Below are 21,678 nucleotides of genomic sequence, written 5' to 3'. Positions count from 1 at the left end.
CACTTGCCCGAAAAAAAATTACGATGTATTTTGCGGTGAGAACAGTAAACGGACAGTGTTTTTTATTGTAACCATAAAAAACACGGTATTTTTACTGCAAGCTTGCAAACGATTGTTGTCATTACCATGTTTTAACAACGATTTTTGCTGTTGAATCTACCACCGACAATAATTTTACCATGAAAAACATTTTCAGTGACTTCTAAATGAATGGGAAAAATGTCTGAAAATGCTGTTAAGATACATAACGACCCCCCTTTTTCATGGTAAAAATGGCAAAAACGATGTTTTTTTTTTGTTCTGGACAATGATATTTAATGTAAAATTGATATATTTACAATGAGAAACATAATTAAATTATGTATAACTATGTACAATTACAGCAACTTTTAAGGTTTTTTAAATGTTTTTTTTTAATGTTTTGCTTTTTTTTCGAGTGAACATCACACAAAGCCATGCAGTGGGAGCTCAAATCTTTTTATCGGTGGAATTTTCAGCAATCTTCTGAAAGCTCTTCTAGCACATAAACAATCGCTTACATTCACAACTAGATACTCGTTTGTTTTCAAAGCTGGTGAGCAGCGATTTTGTTTGGGCGAATTCGTGAATATTTTTTATGTGTTTTCTAGAGATATGGACCGTATGGAGTTGTATAAACACCTGTTGTTCTCCTACGAAAAGGCAATTTTTGCAAAGCAGAAGACAGTTATATAGAAGTTGTGGGTTCGAGTCCCAGCTGCTGGACTATATTTTTCGTAAATTTCTAATTGATTATTTCCCCAGTTAGTACATTTTTCAATCGTCAGCTCCACATTTACTGCTTGAAATAGAAATAAAAATAGCTTGACTTGCATTATAGTCATTAAAAATAAGAAAGCAATATGAACGCAGTCAACATCATATGAAATGCCGTCACAACTGTATGAGTGATAAATAAATTCTATTTTCTTCAAATATTTATTTTATAAATGTTACAGTTTGTTTTTTTTAAACGTTTTTCTTCGAGCGGAGGAGGGGGTGAGATTTTGTGACCAAATGCTACGAGGGGTATCATCTTTGCATCCGTCCAAATGCAGAAAATTGTAATTTGATAACTCAAACTATTGTACTAGTGAAAATTGTCAAGCCTTGTTGAAACGCAGACTTCGATCTTAACTGGTCGCTTGATGCTTGCTTTCCCTAGCACGGTCGACAGAATTATATAGCTGGTAAACCCGGGAATGCACTCTTAGAGCCCGCTTCTGCTCACACCAATCAGTTTACTTGTGGATGGCCATCTGGACGGTCCTAACTAAGCAGCAGCGAATATCAGCAGTAGCCGTTCGGTGCAACACTTGCATGCAAGCTGGTATTAGGCCATATATTTTTTCCAGAGAGGTATTTTATTAGTGTTCGGTAAATTTATTGTGATTAATCACTTTCGAATACAACAAGGAAAGAACCAAAAAGCTTTATGTAGTTCTACGTCAACCTTGGGGTAATGTTTTTGTATATGTACAGGGTGACAAAAAAGTCCGGTTACACAGGAAAATCTCAATATTTCAAAGAAAAAGAAGAAAATCTGAATCTGGCTTTCGTAGCTTTATTCAGTCACTCATAAAGATACTTCACAGATGATATCTCGAAATTACACCACCTTTCTCTGATCGAACCAGCCTCAGACGTCTCGGAAAGTCTTCGCAAGCGGCGCGCACGTGCTCCATCGGCATCTCGTCCCAGATTTTCGTGATAACTCGCTTGAATTGCTCCAAATTTGTTATTTTATAGTCTTTCAGCTTCGACATCATGTATCCCCATACGAAATAATCCAGTGGATTCAGATCCGGAGACGACGGAGGCCGTTCATTCTTCGAAATGAAATCGGTCAAGTTTTCCTCATACCACGCCTGAACAACATTTGCGGTGTGGGATGGGGCGCCATCTTGCTGGAAGCAGTAGTAATCGTCTTCAAACAATAGTTCAGCTTGAGGCAGAACATTTTTATTCAAAACCGTGTCCAGGTAGCACGCTGCGTTGAGTATGACCCCTTAATCGATAAAAATAAGAGGCAGTTTACCTCTCTTGCAAATGGCTCCCCAAACCATCACTGACGTCTAATTTTGGAACCGGGAAACGTTCAGCTTGCCCGCAGGAGCTTGCTTGAGGCTCACACTCCAAACTCGATTATTTTGGCGATTGACCGTTTGTTCCAAAACGAACAGCTTCTCGTCCGAAAAAATAATCTCGTTACTAGGCGCCAACCGAGCAACTCCCGCGACCGTTGGTACCTCTTGTCCTTTGTAGCTTTGGTAACCCCATGAACCACCTGTTTTATGTACGGTGTAAGTTTTAAATCCTTGCGCAGAAGCAGGCAGATTGATTCTCGGTTCATTTTAAGGTTCCTGGCCAGCTTCCGTGCAGATTGGGCGGGATTCCGGCGAATCCGGTCTCGTATAATCATTTTCAGCCTTTGAGTTCTCACAGACTTTGGTCGTCCAGATCGTGCCTTGTCCTCGGTGCCTCCGGTCTCTAGGTACCGATTTATGGTCCGGTACACGAATTTCCGGTTGATTCCGAGCGGTTTTAGGTGTTTGAATATGTGTCCGGGTTTGTACTCTTTCACATATTCAGCGATAACAGCTGCTCTTAACTCTGCCATGGCTCACAACTCAATGTAAACAAACTGCACAGAAACGAAACTCTGCCACTTTGGGCAGCAAAGTTAACCCTTTCATTTGACATATAGATGGCACCAGAGAGATGCAACGTGTAGGCTACAGGCGACCCCAAAAAAGTGTGACTGGACTTTTTTGTCACCGTGTATTTCTTCTGTTACTCTTTTTTTTTTATTTATCTGGACTATCATTTGAAAAGGTTTGAAGTATTCAAACCTTTTCTTATAAATCAATATATCTAAATAATGATGAGAGACAAAGAATAGTAGTCAATGAATATCTTATATAAAATTCTCTGAACTTTAATTTAGGAATATTAAAAAAATGAATTTAAGAACCTACACTGAAAAACTATAATTTTAGGAACAAAAAGTAATTTTTAAAATATCGGTTATCTCAGATGTTTTTTAAATGAAATTTTTTAGATAGACAATTTAGTTACCTAACACTCTTCTTCGATCTATGGGTACCAATGAACTCGGAATGATTTCTAGTTCATTGGCAACATATGAACCTAAAAGAAACAAGATGCCAAAAAAGTTCTACGCGTTGCAAGAAAGTATATTTTGACTCATACTCCTAAAATCCATAACATTTCCGGTGTAGTTTGATCACATCAAGTTCTTAAGTAATACTAGGAAATTAGGATAGTTTCCCAGTGAAATGAAACCTGTTTCATCAAAATTGATTCTCGTGAAGTGGCAATTTAAAAATTGATAAAATTTCACTTGTCTCAATCATTTTGTCTTCTCCCTGTATATTTGAGAATTGTCCATTATTTTATCTGTCTAACGATATATTGATTGTTAAAATCCTAACGATATATTGATTGTAATTACCGCTTTAAATCTAACCCAACATTTGGCTGGTTTCATTTTACTTTGTAGAAAACAAAGACGTAGTCCTATGTCAGTAATGATCAATTTTTACACAAATATTATTGTTTTTTAACTTTTATTTTGAAATTTTATCTTAACTTTCTCTTTCAGCCCATTAGTTACAATTTCTGTCCTTTCTGGCATGTTTACGACATATCCGATTTAAGTGAAACCAGTCAGTGTCAATTTTTTTGCTTCTCGAGAATTTACTTCTTTTTTCTCCACAAATGATTTCTGGTTACGCCACTGCATTATTCAAGTAACATAACGAAAGAAAATGATTATTTTACGTTCGTTAAACGCAAATTTATAAAAAAATGGTATCTCGATTATCTGGAAAATTCGACACTCCGGATAAACAAGTCCGACTTGTATTGATATTCTAATAATTTCAAATGATTCAGATATACATTTCAAATCAAAAAGTCCATAATGATTATTTTCCTCAATGCATTCATTTTCAAGTTACTTCGAATTAAAATTCAGAAAATTAGAAGTTAAATACAGTAATTTACGTTGATACGAAAAAAAATTATTTTTTGCTCAAATTGACGATCCGGTAAACATGACATTATTCCAAAACTTCTGGAAAAAAGTTCAACGCTCATAGAGGGGAGGGGGGTATCCTTGAGCGTTACGATTTGTTACACAGGGGAGGGGGAAGAGGTGAGTTAAACGTTACGTAACGAAAAATCTCTGGAGAGATTCTCCAAAATCAAGCATTTTTATCAAGGAAATCCTTCTGCAGCGTTACGTAATTTTTATGGGGGGTAGGTGTTGGCGTTACGTTTCGTTACATATGGGGGGTGGGGGTCCAAACATCGGGTTTTTTTGCGTTACGTAATTTATGGATGGCGCCAAAGACAAATTTTTACTTGAAAGTTGAGTTTAAGGATTTTTTTTTTTCAATTTCGACTTCAAAAAGAATAATTAAATCATAAAACTCTTGGCCACTTTGTAAATGCATCCGTTACAGAGGTATCTCGAAATTATGTTAGGGAAATTCGATTTTTTTATGAAAACATACTTTTTTTGTAAATTATTCGTGGGTCTCTCTTTTTAATTTTTTTTTCTTGATTATCCGGAATTTTAGACTTGATTATCCGGAATAATTTAGGATTCATTGATATGTATGATCAATGTAACACAAGTCATTCTTTGACAGCAAAAATATTGGATGAATTCTTCAGAAGCTACGGTTATATTCGTATTCACGGAGATACATTCCATGGTTTGAAGAATTTTAAGTAAGGAGATACTTTTTGAATTATTTATCTTATCTTTTTGCTATCAAAAAATGAATTGTGTTAAATTGATCGCACATTTCATATAATTTATACTTGTGTCTGGAGAATAGGCTGTCCCAAAACAAATCGATGTTGAAAAAGTCAAGGTGCTCAGCCCTAAATTGAAAGATAATGTTATTTATAGCATTTTTGTGGAACATTTCGACTTTCTAAAAAATTGTTTTCAGGTTGCCCAAACGTGATTTACGAAAAAATGACTTTTCTCAGCTACAAACCCACTCCTTTGCACTTTTTTCAAATCTGTTCGATTCCGCAATTTTTCCATAATTTTTTTCAATTTGTGGGGTTGTTTTTGAATATTTTGCATGGTTTGGTTCAGCATCGCATTCAGTTATTTGACTCACAGAGCCCATTGAACATCACAAAAAAGTGAATTTTTTGATCAAGAACTGAAACTTTTACTGCCAAGCGGGATTCAAGTCGAAAATTTTTATGAAAAAAGATCCTTGATATCAGGGGGGCTGCGATATTGGCGTTTTTACATGTGATGAAAAACTATGCATTTTGTCAAAAATGCCACTGAAGCTCAATATCCCCATTGCATAATGTTGTTTTGCCGTTTGTGCGTATAATTTCCTAAATAGTTATTCGAACGTTGATTATAGCCATAAGGTATGTTCGGTTAAGTTGCAGGATATTCAAAAATGCATCTTTTGAAGTAGAAAGATGGGTGATCAATCTACCAATGAGTGAGATAAAAAAAATTGAAAAAAATAGTTAGTTTTTCATCGCATATAAAAATGCCAATATCTCAGCTTCCCGATAAGATATCAAGTATATTTGTTCATGTAATTTTTTTCGTAAATCCCCCTTTGCAATGAGAATTTTTAGTTTATGAAAAAAAAATCATATGTGTTTTGAGCGGTTTTATATAAAAATATTTAAAAAATTAATTTTTCTGTGATGTTTAATGGGCTCTATGAGTCAAATAACTGAATGCAATGCTGCACTGAACCATGCAAAATATTCAAAAACAACCCCACAAAAATAAAAAAAAATGGAAAATTTAGGAATCGAACAGAATTGAAAAAGGTGAAAACGAGTGGGTTTGTAGCTTAAAAAAGTCATTTTTTCATAAATCACGTTTGGGCAACCGGAGATCAATTTTTTAGAAAGTCGAAATGTTCTACAAAAATGCTATAAATAACATTATCTTTCAATTCAGGGCTGAGCACCTTGACTTTTTCAACATCGATTTTTTTTCGACACCCTAATGATCAATGTTACACAAGTCATTCTTTGACAGCAAAAATATTGGATGAATTCTTCCGAAGTTACGGTTATATTCGTATTCACGGAGATTTATTTCCATGGTTTGAATAATTTCAAGGACGGAGATAACTTTTGAATTAATTATCTTATCTTTTTGCTATCAAAGAATGAATTGTGCTAGATTGATCATACATTTCATATAATTTATGCTTGTGTCCGGAGACCACTAATAACCTACGAAAAATGTGTTTTTTTACAAAAAGCTCTCAGTTCACAAGCATCATTTCAAAATATTTCATAAACGGAGACATTTAGAAAGTTAGTGGCCAAGAGCTTTATGATATTGAATTACTGTTAAAATCATATTGCATCATTGGAATTTCGATTAATTATTCTCGTGAAAGTCCTCAATTTCTCTATACTGAACGATCAACTAACAGTTTTTGATTTGAAATGTCTTCATTCTTCCAACACCGTTGTTATACAAATATTTTAAAAATGTTGAAATTAAAAATATTGTAAAACCTAACCTTCCATGAAAGATATGTCATTCATTTCTCCATCCTGGACTTTTTGCCGAAAGATTCGTTATAACTTCAGGGTTCATTGAAAAAAAGTTCCATACAAATTCTATTTTCTTCGTAGATTTAAATTTAGTGTTAATTTAAAGTACATCTTGTTGAAAAATAGTTCAAGGTGTCCATTTTTTTTTCTAAAGCAATACAGCTGCTTTCCTACGATTGATTCTCGGATAGTTTTTCTATACAACCGAAGATTTCTGAGCTACAGTGCTTTGAATAAAACCTATGCCAAAGTGCTTACGTAAACTACTTTTAAGTCTGAAAATGTGTCCACTAGACTGAGACACGGTTATATGGGAAAAAAGCAATGGCGTTATTTTTTCGCTCCCATGCACTTTTCGTGCTCCTTATGGGTCCTAAAACAACTGTGTAATTTTTCAGATCGATCGGTGAAACGCCCGATTTGCGCCCGATTTTTAAAGCTTCCATACGATTTTATATGAGTAAAACCACTTTTTCAAAATTTTTTCTATAGAGATGTCCAGTTGGCTCCTAAAAATATATCAATACATGATATTTATAGGAAATTTTCCTGGGAAAAACTCTCTGAAGACCGCAAGGCGCTACCTTGCTTGTGAAAAAAAATTCACCCCAGACTGATTGAATATCTGACGAACGGTTCACCATTGAATTTTACTAGCAATACTGCTGCAGCATGCTGCTGTTGCAAATTCAACCATGTGATGAGAAATATATAATATCGCTTTAATTTATCTTGTAGGCTTCCCCGAAGATTCTATGAGCAAAAATCACACTTTGAAAATTAATTCCACGCGAAATTATTTCTCATATTTAAGCAGCATGCTGTAGCAGTGTTGCTGGAAAATTTCAATGGTGAGCCGTCCGTCAGACATTCAATGCTGAACAGAACAATGCAAAATATTCAAAAACAACCTCACAAAATTAAAAAAAAAATATATGGATAAATGTAGGAATCTAACAGAATTGAAAAAAGTGCAAAATAGTTGGTTTGTAGCTTTAAAAAATAAGTTTTTTCATAAATCACGTTTGGGCAACCGGAAAACAATTTTTTAGCAAGTCGAAATATTTTACAAAAATGCTATGAATAATATTATCTTTCAATTTTGGGCTGAGCACCTTGACTTTTTCAACATTGATTTTTTTTGGGACACCCTATACCTAACTATACCTATCTATATGAGAAACGATCTATCTATATGAGGGATGACGCGTCCTTCTCTCTTGGGAATCATAACAGAAAAATAAGTTACATTCGCCCATCTTTCATATTGCCACTCTATAAAGCACTACAAATGTGGTTCATACAGCGATGAATAAACGTAACGTTTTACCTCACTGCTTTTCCACTGTCCTTCGTCTCATCTATCAATTTCATGCTGTAGCACAAAAATAGCTTTAAACAACTTAAGATTATCTGACCGTGTGGCCTAATGGAGAAGGCGTCGGACTTCGGATCCGAAGATTGCAGGTTCGAGTCCTGTCACGGTCGTAAGAATTCTCTTTTTTTTTTTGGGTTTACTTATATTGCTGCCACAACTCAACCTCAATTAAAATTGATCCTTATTCTCTCTGGTTTTGATGATTTCCAAAGACTCATCACCCTTCAATTTCATTAGTTAGATATATAGATAGATCTCTAATGTACGTTTTAGTTTTAAGTTACATCGATTTCGAGGTTTTTAAGTTATATTTTGAAGAAGAAAAGTTCAGAGGGTTTTTATGTCCGTTTGAGGAGGAGCCTGCTCCAAAATGACATTCGGCCCAGTTAGGCTTAAATAAATATAATATTAGAGTTAAAAAAGTTGAAGAGGCTTCGTATGAGAATTACACAGTCTTATGTTGAAATACTTTTTGCAAGAGGTTAAGGAATACACTCGATTGGAATAAATCAATTCGATAGTCTGAAACCGTAAATTTCAGTATTAATTCTTAGATAACGATAGACTTTCCTGTAAATGATGGATCAAAATCTGTGTGTTAGTTTTCCAATCGATTGCTATGAGAATTAAGGAAATCTTTTGCAAACTGACTGAGTTTTGAGCATTTGAAAGTGGTCAATTTTCGTGACGCTCTCGACGTTTCCGGTTTTTGAATTTGTATCCCTATATATGTTGTCGTAAAACGTAATTCTACGTCGAAAACACAATTTTAAACAAATTTCGATGAGCAGTAATTTGATCAGAGTTGCTATTTCCAACATGCTGTATTATAATAATGTTTACCTATGTATTGAAGTGTTACCAACCTGAGATTCATTTCCTGAAGGTCCTTATCCTTTTGTACACGCTGCAGTTCGCTTTCCACCATCTTTTTCTCGTCCTCTAACGAATCGTACATTTTCTGTAGTTTACTATTGACGTGTTGTAGTTTTTCGTAATCCGTATTAAGACTATCAACCTGGAAAAAACACGGTAATTTAGATCCTCTCCTTACTCTGACTTAAACGCAAAACATCTTACGATCGAATTCAGTTCTGCTTTTCCCCTTTCAACGGAGTGCTTATCAGTGCGTAGTCCGTCTAGCGTCTTCTGTAAACTATCCCGCTCTTTGTACAACTCCGACAGTTGATGGTTGGCCGAGTCCAGCTTCTCGGTCAATTCGGATACCTTTCCGGTCAGGACTTCACGGGTATGCTCGCAGTTTTCCAGTTGTTTCTTGCTGGCTGTCAGGGCGTCGCTGTTGGATTGCAGCTTTACCTGCAAGTCATGAATGGATAATTGATACTTGTGCAATGCCGCCTGTACGGCGGAAATGGTTCCCTCGGCGAAAGCTTGCGATGTCCGGAGGGTGCCGCGCTTTGGTGACCTGGGTTGAGCCGTAAGTCCACTACCCGACTGTGATAGGTGAAGATGGTGCGCCGAAATGTTGTTGTCCGTTTCAACGTTTGCTGCTGATGTCTCGGCATCTTGCACCACTGCGTGCGCTATGTCACGTAACGCACCCTGCAGACGTTCTAATTCATCGTTCAAACGCTGCGTCTGTCCAACTTGACCCTCTGCTTGGGCGTTGCGTTCTTCCATCAGTTTAAGGTTCTGCAACATCTGCTGAAGTCGTTGATCTCGCTGAGCAATTTCATGCTTGGCGTTTTCGTGCTGCAATTTAAGCTCACCCAGCTGCGACTTCAGTTCGATATTTTCCCGTTCAATGTGCATTTGCTGTGCTTCCTACGGAACAACAATTTTTTAGTAAAATAAATGAACACGCGGGTGGATTGCATTGCTTCAAACCTCTATTCTAGATGATTGCTTCAGATTCACAGAAACTCCACTGCAGGCACCAGATACTTCACGGGTAGTTCCGGTTAGCTCCAGCTGCATTCGGCCTAACTCCATCTTTGTGGTCGAAGTCATCTCCTTAAACATGCGCTTCATATTTACGACTTCGCGCCACATTTTAAGCAGCCTGGTATGCTCGTTGTTGTAATAATCGTTGAAAGCCTAGACATTTTAACCAAAAAGTAAGAAAACACATAACTTATTTTATTTTCCTTTTCTTATGTTTACAATACAGTTGAGGTTTTAGGATCAGGATCAGACCAATTATGCCGGCTGTTAGTTTCGTAACAAGGTATAAATGGAGGTAACCGAATTCAGCAATCGAGGCTGCTGAATAACCCGCTCATCACGCCCTGATTTTGAACCTAAAGTAAGCTAATATCCAGTTGGTCGATTTGTCTGACAAACGTTATGTTTTTAAAGCGATAGTAAGCGGTAAGATTTCCTGCGAGCTTTTCTATGGTAATGTAGAACACTTCAGTCAGTTTATTTATAGATGGTTGCTGTAACCCTTAGCTTACCATGCGAGTTTTTACAATAGTATCGCGTTGGCTAATTGTGTTTTTTAAAACCAACATTTACACTGCGGCATTTAATAATTATTCTAAGACTAATTGTAATAAGTTGAAAATCAAACAAGAAAAAGCTACATTTTTTCCAATATAGATAAATCCTAGTTTATGCGAATACATATAGGAGAAACCATTTCAGGTGCACAATATTTTCTTGAGGCTATTGTCTATTTTAATACTTCTGAATAGCCTTTCTGAGAAAAACATCGACAAAAATCGAGAATAGGAATAGGTATTACGACATAAACTGAAAATAATCCAAAATAACATACATAATGTACCCCAGTATAGCTAGGAAAAACATAATTTTAAACTAAAATTTTCAATGTATTTACATGATATTTTCATTCGATTAACATTATCTAGCTGTTTAGTATAAAAAGCAAGTGTTTAATTTTTTTCAAGGATAAACTTTAGTGCAAGCAATTCTCCACAAAAAAATATTTCTAATGCTCTTTTCTTCTAGATGGACACGTGATCTAATACTATCCAGAAAACGCATTTAATTTCAAATATTATGTTCATAAACATTGTGGGTGCCTGGAACCCAGTTTTGCGTGGTACTCCAAAATAAAGCAGGTAAATTTTACTTGTCTTTAAAAAAATAACAAAAATTTGTAAGAAATTTTAAGAACAGCTTACGATTTTTCTTCGTTAATAACATTTTAATTATATGGGTATTCAACATGTATTTTCTTCAAAATATCGTACTCGTTACTTACACACCTAATCAAAAAAAAGTCGTTCGTTTTTTTTTACAATAATTCATCGGTCAAGTTCAATAATACCGGTATTCCTGCAAAAAAGCATCAAACTAACACCTGTTCTGTAAGATCTGTTAGTTTTACCCTAACTTTGTCAATTTTTACCAAAGTGCTTGCTTAATTTGAATTTAATTTAATTTGCCATTTTACTCCTACTGGTGTTAACATTTTTCGTAAGTAATCTAGCTAATTTGGCTTAGATTTGGACGGTACTGGCAGGCTCATTTATAACCTACATTTTCTACCACCGGTATATTTTACAGGTGCGTTCGGTATTTTATCGGTTCAGTTCGTTTATCGAAATTAGCCAGGGACTGGGGGTGGGGAATGCCGAATAACAAATAACACCGAGAAGAAATAGTACGAGGGTGGTATCCAAGACACGACCGCATGTTTGACGTAGGACTACGATAGTTTTATATTTCATTTAGAGAATTCAGACTTTGTTCGATTTGACCACGTTTCACTTTCGACACGGTTCGACTTTGGCACACATAAGCCAAAAACGAGCGATTATGTCTAATCATAATTTATAGTTTTCTTGTTTTGCTTTTAACCAATTCAAACTCATCAACCACCAAAAGAAAGCCATTTTGGTTATTAAGTTGCCGCAACCGAAACCAAAATAGACATGATCAAAGCAGTACTTAATACCGTGCTATACCTCTAATTACTCGGAAGGGTCATATCAAGTGTCTAGGTCGTTGAAGGCTTCCTGCGGACCTGTCCCCGTTGCGTTCCGGATACTTTCAGATTATTGAGCCTTAATCCATCAAGCGAGACCTCTAACAATTTACAATCCTAAAACTAGTTCATTGGTGGCCACATATTGTTGAGGTCATATGCCACCAGAAAGTCATAAAAAGAAAAGCGTTTACTTTGAACATGGTCCGATTTTGACAACTGAAAAAATTCTGATTATTTATTTAAGGACATCTATTTGAGAAGAAAAAATACTGTTTTTAACATTGATGAATACCTTTCATCCTAATGCAGTCAAATTTCTTCAACACGCGAAAAGGCAATTTTTATATAGGTCTTAATTAAGAACGATTTAGTAGAAAGTAAACTTCCTTTCATCTTCAATTGCGCTTGTGAAAGATAGCTCACTCACCGATTCCAAAGCAGCATCATTGTCAGTTTCTCACAACTGTTTAGCAAAGATGTCACATAAAAAAATCCTGTATTTACAAGTTCGTTGGAAAAGTGACGATAAAGAGTTGCAGTTTTTCGTGGAAAATCTATATTTACAAAAATTTTGAAATTGATAGCAGAACCAGAAAAAAATTAATCAGTTTTAAGATACCAATAAAAAAACAAACAACAAAATGCCATATTTGAAAGTCATCCGTCTGTTTCTTTCAAAAATAAACCAAGCTCGGTTTGATAAACAACATTAACCTCTCCAACTGTCTAAATGTTTGCATAATGTTGTTCAATTACAAGTCCGGCAATGGTAGGTTGTGTTCATATGTTTAGTATCTTTACATGGTTGTGTTTATATGTTGTGTTGTGCGATAGGTTGTGTTTATATGTTTAGTAATAGTTGCTTGCAGATGCTGATGTAATATTTTTGTAATTGAAAAATACGAATATGAATGTTTAAAACCTAACGGCAAGATGCATATAATTTGGGTTTTCTCTATACCACAACCGCGTAATGCAACTAGGATTGTCATATTGAATTAAATTTATTTAACTGGAAACATATAACCATCAGTACAGCTTAAACGAGCTATCTGAACTATCTGTTTAAAAAAATTTATGAAGCATATTGGTTTTCTATTGTCTTTTAAATAGCCTATAGTTGGTCATTTAAATAAATATGAGAAAAAACAAAGTGTGGAATTCAAAAAGACAGCAACCCAATGCAACTTCTAATTTTAGGAGTTTGAAAGAAGTTTTTATCATGAAACATGGATATGAAAATCACTACGGTTGCAGTTCAAATGCCATCTACTCATCACGACAACCAAAACGAAACGAGCAACGGGGTAGCAAGCTTCTGATTAGTAGAATGTCCACGATTTTTAACTCAACTTTTGTTCAAGAGATATTTTATTATTATATAACAATCTTTCGCAATATTCTACCTGTCGATCAAGACATCGCTTTTTGAAATCTGTTCAGGGGTAGTTAGGCAATAAGCACTTTAGAACGATGAGAAAACATCTGTTGCAGCTATATAAATCGAGCTCGTGTTGGTTAAAAGCTGCGAAACTGAACTAGAAAAAGTGGATTTCAATTGAACTTTTTACTATTTTACTGTTCAATGTACAATGATATGTTAATTATTGTATCACATGCTTTGGCAACCGTCGTTGTTCGATCGAAGCATTGCTGGTCAAAATCCGTTCAGTTGTAATCACATATTGGATGCAACATCCAGCATCGTGATATGCTGTTGCGTACAGAATTATTTTATCCCCGACCGCACACCGTAGTGTGCGAACACGCACCACTGTACGTCGACAGCAGCTACATTGTTTCCACTTGGCTTGACTGCACACAAATGGCAATCGAGTGCTACTGCACTGACGACGAGCGACCTTCTTCTCATACATGGCTCGGTGCAGTACTGTTGCCTGTGTCAGCATGTTTTTCTTCAAGACATCAGTTTTAATAACATTCTCACAGCAGATCGTTCAATTGTCTGATAAAGGAGGTTGTTACGAACTTTCCGAAAAAACTTCACTTTCAAGACATCAAAATAGTTTAGGTTCATGGAAGCAAATATTAGTTGACCTATTGGGACGGGGAGATTCTGTCAAATTTTGTTTTGCCACTGAATAGAGGTTGTCATAGCAGGCAGTTGGTGTCCACTCATGAAGTCTGTGCCAGGAGTGCTCGCATGTGATTGGTACATTGTTCGTGAAAATACGACTTTGAAACTTTTCATTAATTTTCACTGTTTAACAATTAAGTAACAATGATATATGAAGAATCACAAAATTGTCCATCGTTCTATCAATCCAACGACATATTGATTATTGTGATCCATCATGTAGTTACATCAGTATTACCGTTTGAAATCTTTCATCCCGACGTTACATCTTGGATTTTAGTTTCCTCAGAATGTATCTCGATATAGTGCGGTTAGACGTAGTCCTACGTCAAAAAAAAAACGAATATAGACCGCACCACAGAATCTGGGCACACTGAAAAAATGGCGCTTTTCAAACGTGAGTTGATCTCTGTGCTTCGACTTGTTTGCGTACGTTTGTTTACCCTAACTTAGTCATCTCTGTGCGAACATAGTGTTTTTTTCGGTCTAGTTTCAATATGCGAGGACTTTCGCCAGAACGCCGCTCTACTGTGCCAGGAGTCCAGGAGAAGTCGCTGAGAAAGTTGGCAAAAGATGAAGGAGTAAGCGTCGAAGCTGTTTGTACTGCGATCCGTTTGTACTGGTGAGGAGAACTCTTTCCAGGATTTACCGAAAATTGGTCGAAATATTTGGTCGTAAAAGCTCGGAGTCTATACGTGATGTGGCGAAAAAGGTAGAAGTTGTGCATCATCCCGATTACCGAAATACCCGTATTTGGTGGTACAGGTCGAATTCGATTATCCGGAGACTCGATTGTCCTTTATTTTATTTTTTTGAAGTAGAATACTTTTCTCAGGAAGTTTGGCTACATAGGGATGTAAAATGAAAATCTAAAACCGAAAAAAGTGAAAAATATGTCCAATTTCAAATGCTAATAAATCGGTTAGTATTCGATGGATTTCCTTCGTTCTGGCAGCAATAGATTGGAAAATCTTCTAAGATTCTTCCCAAATGCAGATAATTGTAATGTTATTATTCAAACTATTGTACTCTTGAAAATAGTCAAGCCTTGTCAAAACGAAAAATTCGGCCTCTGATTGGTCGTTATATGATTGCTTCCCAAGCACGCTCGACAGAATCATATACCTTGCCATTTAAAATGTGCAATTTGGCCTATATAAGAGCCCGTTTCACTCGAAGCCGCTCTTTATAATTCTAGACTGCAACAGGAGCAGTCCTCCCTTAGCAGCAGCAGTAGCAATGCAGCGGATAACGGCCACAGCTGTGGTATGGCAACGGATAGCGGCGGAGCGCGTCTCAGCCAGCATCGATAACAGGACCAGGTGATGCAGGGCAGCGGATACCTATGGCAACGGAAGCGTCCACTACTGTGACAACGGGGATAGCGCAGCGGTTGACGTTGGTCTCATCATCAATATAAGCAGGGCCAGCTGATGCAGTGTGGCATTTTAGTGAAATGTTGTCTCTGAGCGATAGCAGGCACACCAGCAAATGCATCCAATGAAATGAACGTTCTGGAAAACTTTTCAGTGTTTATTTTCCCCCAAGGAATACTTTATTCGCACTGTCAGTGATAACGCAAAGATGTGATCGGCATCTTATCAAACATTGAATTAAACAACAAATTGTCCTTTTCAGGATGAAATAAAAACCTAATTGAAGAGTTAATATTTTCTCTTGAATCAATTTACACAGCACAACATCCGAAGAGCTCTCATTATCAGCATAAAAAATAATTTTTCGCATAATTTAAATTCAAAAATTATCAAGTTCAAATGATGACAAGCAATTATATTATTGAGAATGGTCAATCCTTGTTTGAGCGCAAAATTCGACTGATCTGATTAGTCGTTAATATGATTGCTTCCCAAGCACGGTCGACAGAATCATAGACCTTGCCATTTAAAATTTGCTATTTGTCTGCATAAGAGTAGAAATGGGAATTATCGACTAAAATGGTTATCGATAGTTATCGATAATTTCCTACTACTATCGATAGGTTTTTCATCCCTATTTAAGAGCCTGTTTCAGTCGAAGCCACTCATAATAGTTCTAGACAGCGACAACGGCAGTCTTCCCTTAGCAGCAGCAGTACCAGTGCAGTGGATACCAGGCAGATAGCGGCCACAGCTGTGGCATTGCAATGGATAGTGCACTAGTTGCAGCCTATTTCAGCATCGATAGCAGCTGGGACAGCGGATACCAATAGCAGCGTATAGCGGCCAAAACATTGGCATGGCTATGGATAGCGATAGCAGCTGATCCAGTGAGGCACTTTAGTGAAATGAAGTCTCTGTGCGATAGCGGGCACTAGCAAATGCATTCAATGAAAAGTTGACTTATTTCGACAACACATGAGCCGTCTAGTTTTGAGTGTTAAATCAGCTTTTCACTGTTTATTTAATCACAAGAAATACTTTATTCGCACTGTCAGTGATAACGCCAAGATGTGATCGGTATCTTATCCGATATTGAATTGAACAACAAATTAAAAAATGACTGACACGCAAGCAGCCGGGTTTTCTTTCTTGTAAAAGTATTCTACTTCATCCTTGCGGTCGTGGCTTTGCACACAACCCTCCTGTGATTTTTTATGTTTATTTTCAATTTTTATTCCGAAATTCTACCTATACCATCTCTTCTGGTATATTTGTTACCATTTATGTCACTACCGGCATGTTTGGGACACGTTCGAATTAAGTGGAAATAGGGTAATGTATCATGATCCGACCAATTTATACTATTTTCATGGTACATCGCTTTTCATGTCACATTTTCACCATCAATATTACATGGAATCCTGAATAAAATACATTTATCGGAAAAGTCTATCTGTCTAGTTTACAAAAATAATAATTTATAGCAAATCCGACGTAAATTCATTCAATTATATCGTTTTTCCTGATCATAGATTTTGTACCATGATCGGACCAGGGTGAATCATGATCGGACCAAAAAATGTATCATAATCGGACCAGTGTGCTTCTGAGACTTTAAGCGATTTTCCGCTCCGCGTGCTGCGCTTTACTTGCATGGCGTTTGGTTTGGGCTTGATAAATTAGATTTTATCAATTTTGTTCGTGATTCTTAAAATATTTTCGAGAATTTTTCATATTATTTCGAAAACGTTATGAATTATATTTGAGTTTCAAATACGGCAAGTTTGCCTATTCAATTTCTGGGTGTTTTTTCGGTTGCCGTTTCGTGTTACCGATAGCTTACTCCACCATTACAATTTTGAGAATCGAAGTATGGCAAACTTGTAGTCCCCAAGTAGCACTACAAATTTGCCGAATATTGCAATGCTCTAAGTTTTATGCCTGAAGTGTGAGAGCCCATATTCAGTGCGCTATTTAGCCAATGTTACTTATTACGGGAATTATTTCTCGGTGAAATATATATTTCACTACCACGCTCACTTCATTTTTTGAGACCTATTCCCGATTCCATCTAAAGTGAGGTGACAAAAACTAACTCCGTGAAGTGCGATTGACAGTGAAGTGAAAATGAGAATAAGACAAGTGAAATGAGTTTCCCAGCACAAAAATTTCTATGTCTCAGAAAGTGGAGTTTTTCCGATTTTTTTATTCGAGATAACACCAGATCTCGACGTTTTATACATTTCAAAGACATTTGGCATACGAAAAAATCCGTTATCGAACAGTTCATGAACTTCATCAGTCAAAAAAGTGACACTTTGGCCGTTTTGAGGCACCACTTCCCGAAGTTCGATTGAGCTGAAATTTTGTATGAAGACATGTTTCGAGAAGACGAAGCTTTTAAGCCCTACCGCTCAACTTAATTCAAAGATCAATTTTTTCTCTTACGTCCCATTAGCCGCAAAATTTTGTTAGTTTAAAAGAGAGTTTCGTTACTGAAAAATAAATTTGCTATATATTATCATTAGATCAGAAATCAATCGGTTTTTAAACCTTTCTCATCTTCTTGAAATCACTTCGAATATTCAAAATGGCCGTGAAAAAGATCAACGCAAAACGCCACTATTCCCATTTTCATTTCAGTGATATGAAACTCATAATAACCCAGATTTTACAGCAGTTGTCACTTTGCGACATTTTGTTAACCTACGTGAGTCCCGTAATAGGATTGTGTTCATTTCACTCTGATTTCACCGTAAACTCTCCCGTTATAAGCACCAATGATCGCGAAAACTTTTATTAACATTTTACTAACTCGAGTCAAACTTTCTCACTAAATTGTTAGAATAGTGTATGTTGCTGACATGTATGTATTTAATGAAAAATAATTGGTGTCCATTCCGTTAAAGCTCAGAAGCTTTACTTTGTTCCATTTTTCCTCTAATTTTAAACCAACCGTTCACTTAAAAACGTTATATTTTCCTAACATTTCAACTGCTTGTTAAAATATCTCGCGAAAGCGCTACTAACTATGTGATTTCAATTAAGTGAGATTGGCTATCTCTCCCGAATGCAATATCTGTTATTTTTTCAAACTAATTTGTTAGTCGCTATCGTATCTATTTGATAAAGTTGTTAAAAGAATAAAAGCTAGTATTTCATACTGCTTAAAAGTTCAATTACAGTTTAAGGTTAATTAAAGAAAGTTATCGGTGCTATGTCATAAATCTTTTCGTAGAATCCTTAGTCATATTCGTCATTGTATTTGGTATTTCCGAACGTTTTTATAAAGCTGAGACAGATGCCTCGATGAAAGCTATGACAACCAATTATTCACAAATATAAACTTTCATATATTTTAATATATGATTCTCTCGTAAACTGGTCGAAACTTTGCGGAAAAAAGTGCTTCTTAAATTAAGTTGACACTGAGTTATATTTTCCCCTATTATACTTCAAGAGCTGTTTGCATTGAAGTGTAGTTTAGTGTAGTGTAGTGTAGTGTAAACCTTACGTCGTTTTTGTGAGGTTTCATTCTATAGAAAATAAGCTTCATCATTCACATTCTGTTCCAATAAACGTGAAATCCTTCATTGGGTATATCAAGCATAAGCAAAGTGAAACGGTGATGTCTCAGAAGTAGGCTGGTCCGATCATGATACAAAACAGGCCTTCGCGTTTCACCAATAATTCCAACTTTAAAGCAAATATTTCATATAAAAAGTGTTCCTACATTGGATTGAGATGTTGCAGAAACATATTTCTGGAAAATATGCTGCAATATTTAAATATTTGATTCTTAAATCACTGCTTGAAAACAAGCCTTGATAACAATTGTAAGGGCAATTTGTGCTCGAAAATAGTTCATTTTTCAAAACATTTTTAAAAGTAGTAATACTTAAGCAATCTGGATGAAACCTTCTGAACATCATCAGAAGAAGTTATTCGATGATGCAGCTACATATCTGACACATTTTTTTGTTCTAGAGTTAAGAAATCTCGCATATAAAAAAATGGTCCGATCATGGTACATTTTCTGACTGGTCCTATTATGATACAACACCCTAATCAATGTTCAATTTTTTTTTTGCTTCTCAGAATTTTACTCCTTTGCGTCTCAGAAATGATTTCAGGTTACGCCACTGCATCATACAAGTAAAATAACAAAAGGAAATATTTATTTTATGTTCGGTAATTGCAATTTCGAGTGATTTTTCTGTGATTCGGTTTTCCGGAAAACTCGATTATCCGGAATGATTTTTTTTTTGGTGTTCCAGATAATCGAGTCCGACCTGTTGTCGAATGTTTTGGGCTGCTTTCGAAAGAGCGAATGGCGCCATCTTAGAATTCAAAATGGGATGTGGGGCCAATTGGCCTCTAGGCATCTTTCTAATTCCGGAAATACAAATACTGACTGGTATTTGGTCATTTCCAGGAAACCGGAAGCCGTTATCTTGGATATCAAAATTTGCGAAAAAGCAGTTTTTGCGACAAAGCAGGTTGAAATATGTGTTTCATTTATGTGGGACCACCTCCCCTCTTAAGTCGAAACGGGTATCAAGCCATCATTGAAACGTTTTTTGTACTCTTAAATGCTTACTATCCTATTTTGGTTCCATTTGCATGCTTATTTCTCGAGTTGTGCAGAAATTAGCATAGCACCCCCCTCTTCTTACAAAATAAAGAGGAGTGTCGAAGCACCATTACACATTTCTTGCCTCTAAAAACCTCCACATGCTAAATTGGGTTCCATTTGCTTGATTAGTTCTTAATTTATGCAGAAATTTGTAGAAACCCATCTTCCAGAGTAGGGAAAGGTGTCATATTATCATAGAAATACATATAACTCGTTCCCAAAAACATCCACATGCCAAATTTTGTTCCCTTTACTTGATAAGTACTCGAGATATGCCAAATTTTATGTTTCATATGTATGGGAACCCTCTTTTCTACAGGAGGGAACAGTATCAAACTACTACAGAAATATTTCTTGCTTCCGTAAACCACCACACGCCAAAGTTTGGTTTCATTTGCTTGATTAAATCCTGAGTTATACAGATATTTGTGTTTCGTTCGTATGGAAGCCCTCCCTTCTAGTGTAAGTGTCAAACTACCATAGAAATATCACAAAACCACTTCTTTTGCAGTGTGTTTCGGATCGTTGTCTTGCATAAAAGTCCATTTAAGTGGCATGTCCCACTCTGCATAGGGGAGCTTGATAGTCTCTAATTAGGGTGGTCGGTATTACCGACTTTTCGAAAAACCGGTATTTCGGTATTCATAAAAATAAAAACCGGTAAAACCGGTAAAAAACCGGTATTTTCATTTTTTTCGGATTTATGCAAACCAGGGCGACTCGTGTTCTTTTAACCTACTTGATCAACTACAAAAGTCTGCAAACCATAGTTTGGGGAAGTGATGACAATCATGTCCGCAAAAATCGCAAGTTATTCTCACTGTACTATTTAAAATAAAACTAAAAAATTTACATTAATTTTGATTTTGAATTTATTTTTTGCTCAGCGTCTCAGGTTGCATCTATGGACGTGTCACTGCATAACTATGGTTTTGCATTTATGAGTACCTATGCTTTATTACGATCCTTATTTTTTTTGTAAGATTTAGACCATTGCACATAGGAGTACGTAGAACAAAAACTTGGCCAAAATTTTTTTAATGAGTTTTCAGATAGCAAATCTAGAGAAACATTTCAAAAGGTCTATCTGCTTTGATCGATTTTTCGATCGGTCACTTTCATTCAATCACCGCAACTTATTAAACATCTTTTTTGACACGTTATTTGCACAAGTTGATAGCGGAGGGATTACTCTAGCATCTGAACAAAAAAACACGCTTGGGAGAGTTACTTAAGCTAAACAATTGCAAAATGAAAAGACGTTTCGGAAAAACGATGAAAGCAGATAGGATCTTTTAAAATGTTTATCATTTACATTGTTTATCATCTACATTTCTAATGTGTTTTAAAGTGGTTTTATCTCTATTAAACTTTATATTTAGACATAAAAACTTATTATTAACAAGTTTTCGTCAAGTTAGATCACCATCACTCTGAAATTCGAAAAAAGTACAAATATAGTAAGAGCTTGTTCTGGTGAATACTTTTTTGCCAATAATTGATTCTGCTACTTTTAAAGCGTTTTTCAAATCACTCGCTTCAAAAGAATGTGAATATTTTGGAAACCACAGTGCTTCCAGTAGATCATTGAGTCATGTTAACTGCGTAACTCAACTCATCCAATGGTACATTTTCTCTTAACATTTGCGTTTT

The 21,678-nt window shown here is 36.0% G+C and overlaps 1 protein-coding gene and 1 non-coding gene across 4 annotated transcripts in view; one reads left to right on the top strand and one right to left on the bottom strand.

Moving 5' to 3' along the window:
• Positions 1 to 21,678, bottom strand: part of LOC129721233 (rootletin) — a 126,690-nt gene that overhangs the window by 9,956 nt on the left and 95,056 nt on the right. For all 3 annotated transcript variants that reach the window (XM_055673772.1, XM_055673596.1, XM_055673686.1), the window contains exons 4-6: positions 9,842 to 10,051; positions 9,074 to 9,778; positions 8,860 to 9,011 (exon numbers count right to left, since the gene is read on the bottom strand). In XM_055673772.1, the coding sequence (XP_055529747.1) occupies positions 8,860 to 9,011; positions 9,074 to 9,778; positions 9,842 to 10,051 (1,067 nt within the window). The remainder of the gene's footprint in view (positions 1 to 8,859; positions 9,012 to 9,073; positions 9,779 to 9,841; positions 10,052 to 21,678) is intronic.
• Positions 8,031 to 8,103, top strand: Trnar-ucg (transfer RNA arginine (anticodon UCG)). Its single transcript has one exon. It is a non-coding gene; the product is annotated as a tRNA-Arg (tRNA).

The sequence above is a fragment of the Wyeomyia smithii genome, chromosome 1, assembly GCF_029784165.1.
Source record: "Wyeomyia smithii strain HCP4-BCI-WySm-NY-G18 chromosome 1, ASM2978416v1, whole genome shotgun sequence".
Taxonomy (NCBI): Eukaryota; Metazoa; Arthropoda; class Insecta; order Diptera; family Culicidae; genus Wyeomyia; species Wyeomyia smithii.
Note: the sequence above shows the minus strand (reverse complement) of the source record. Positions and strands in the feature narration are given on the sequence as shown.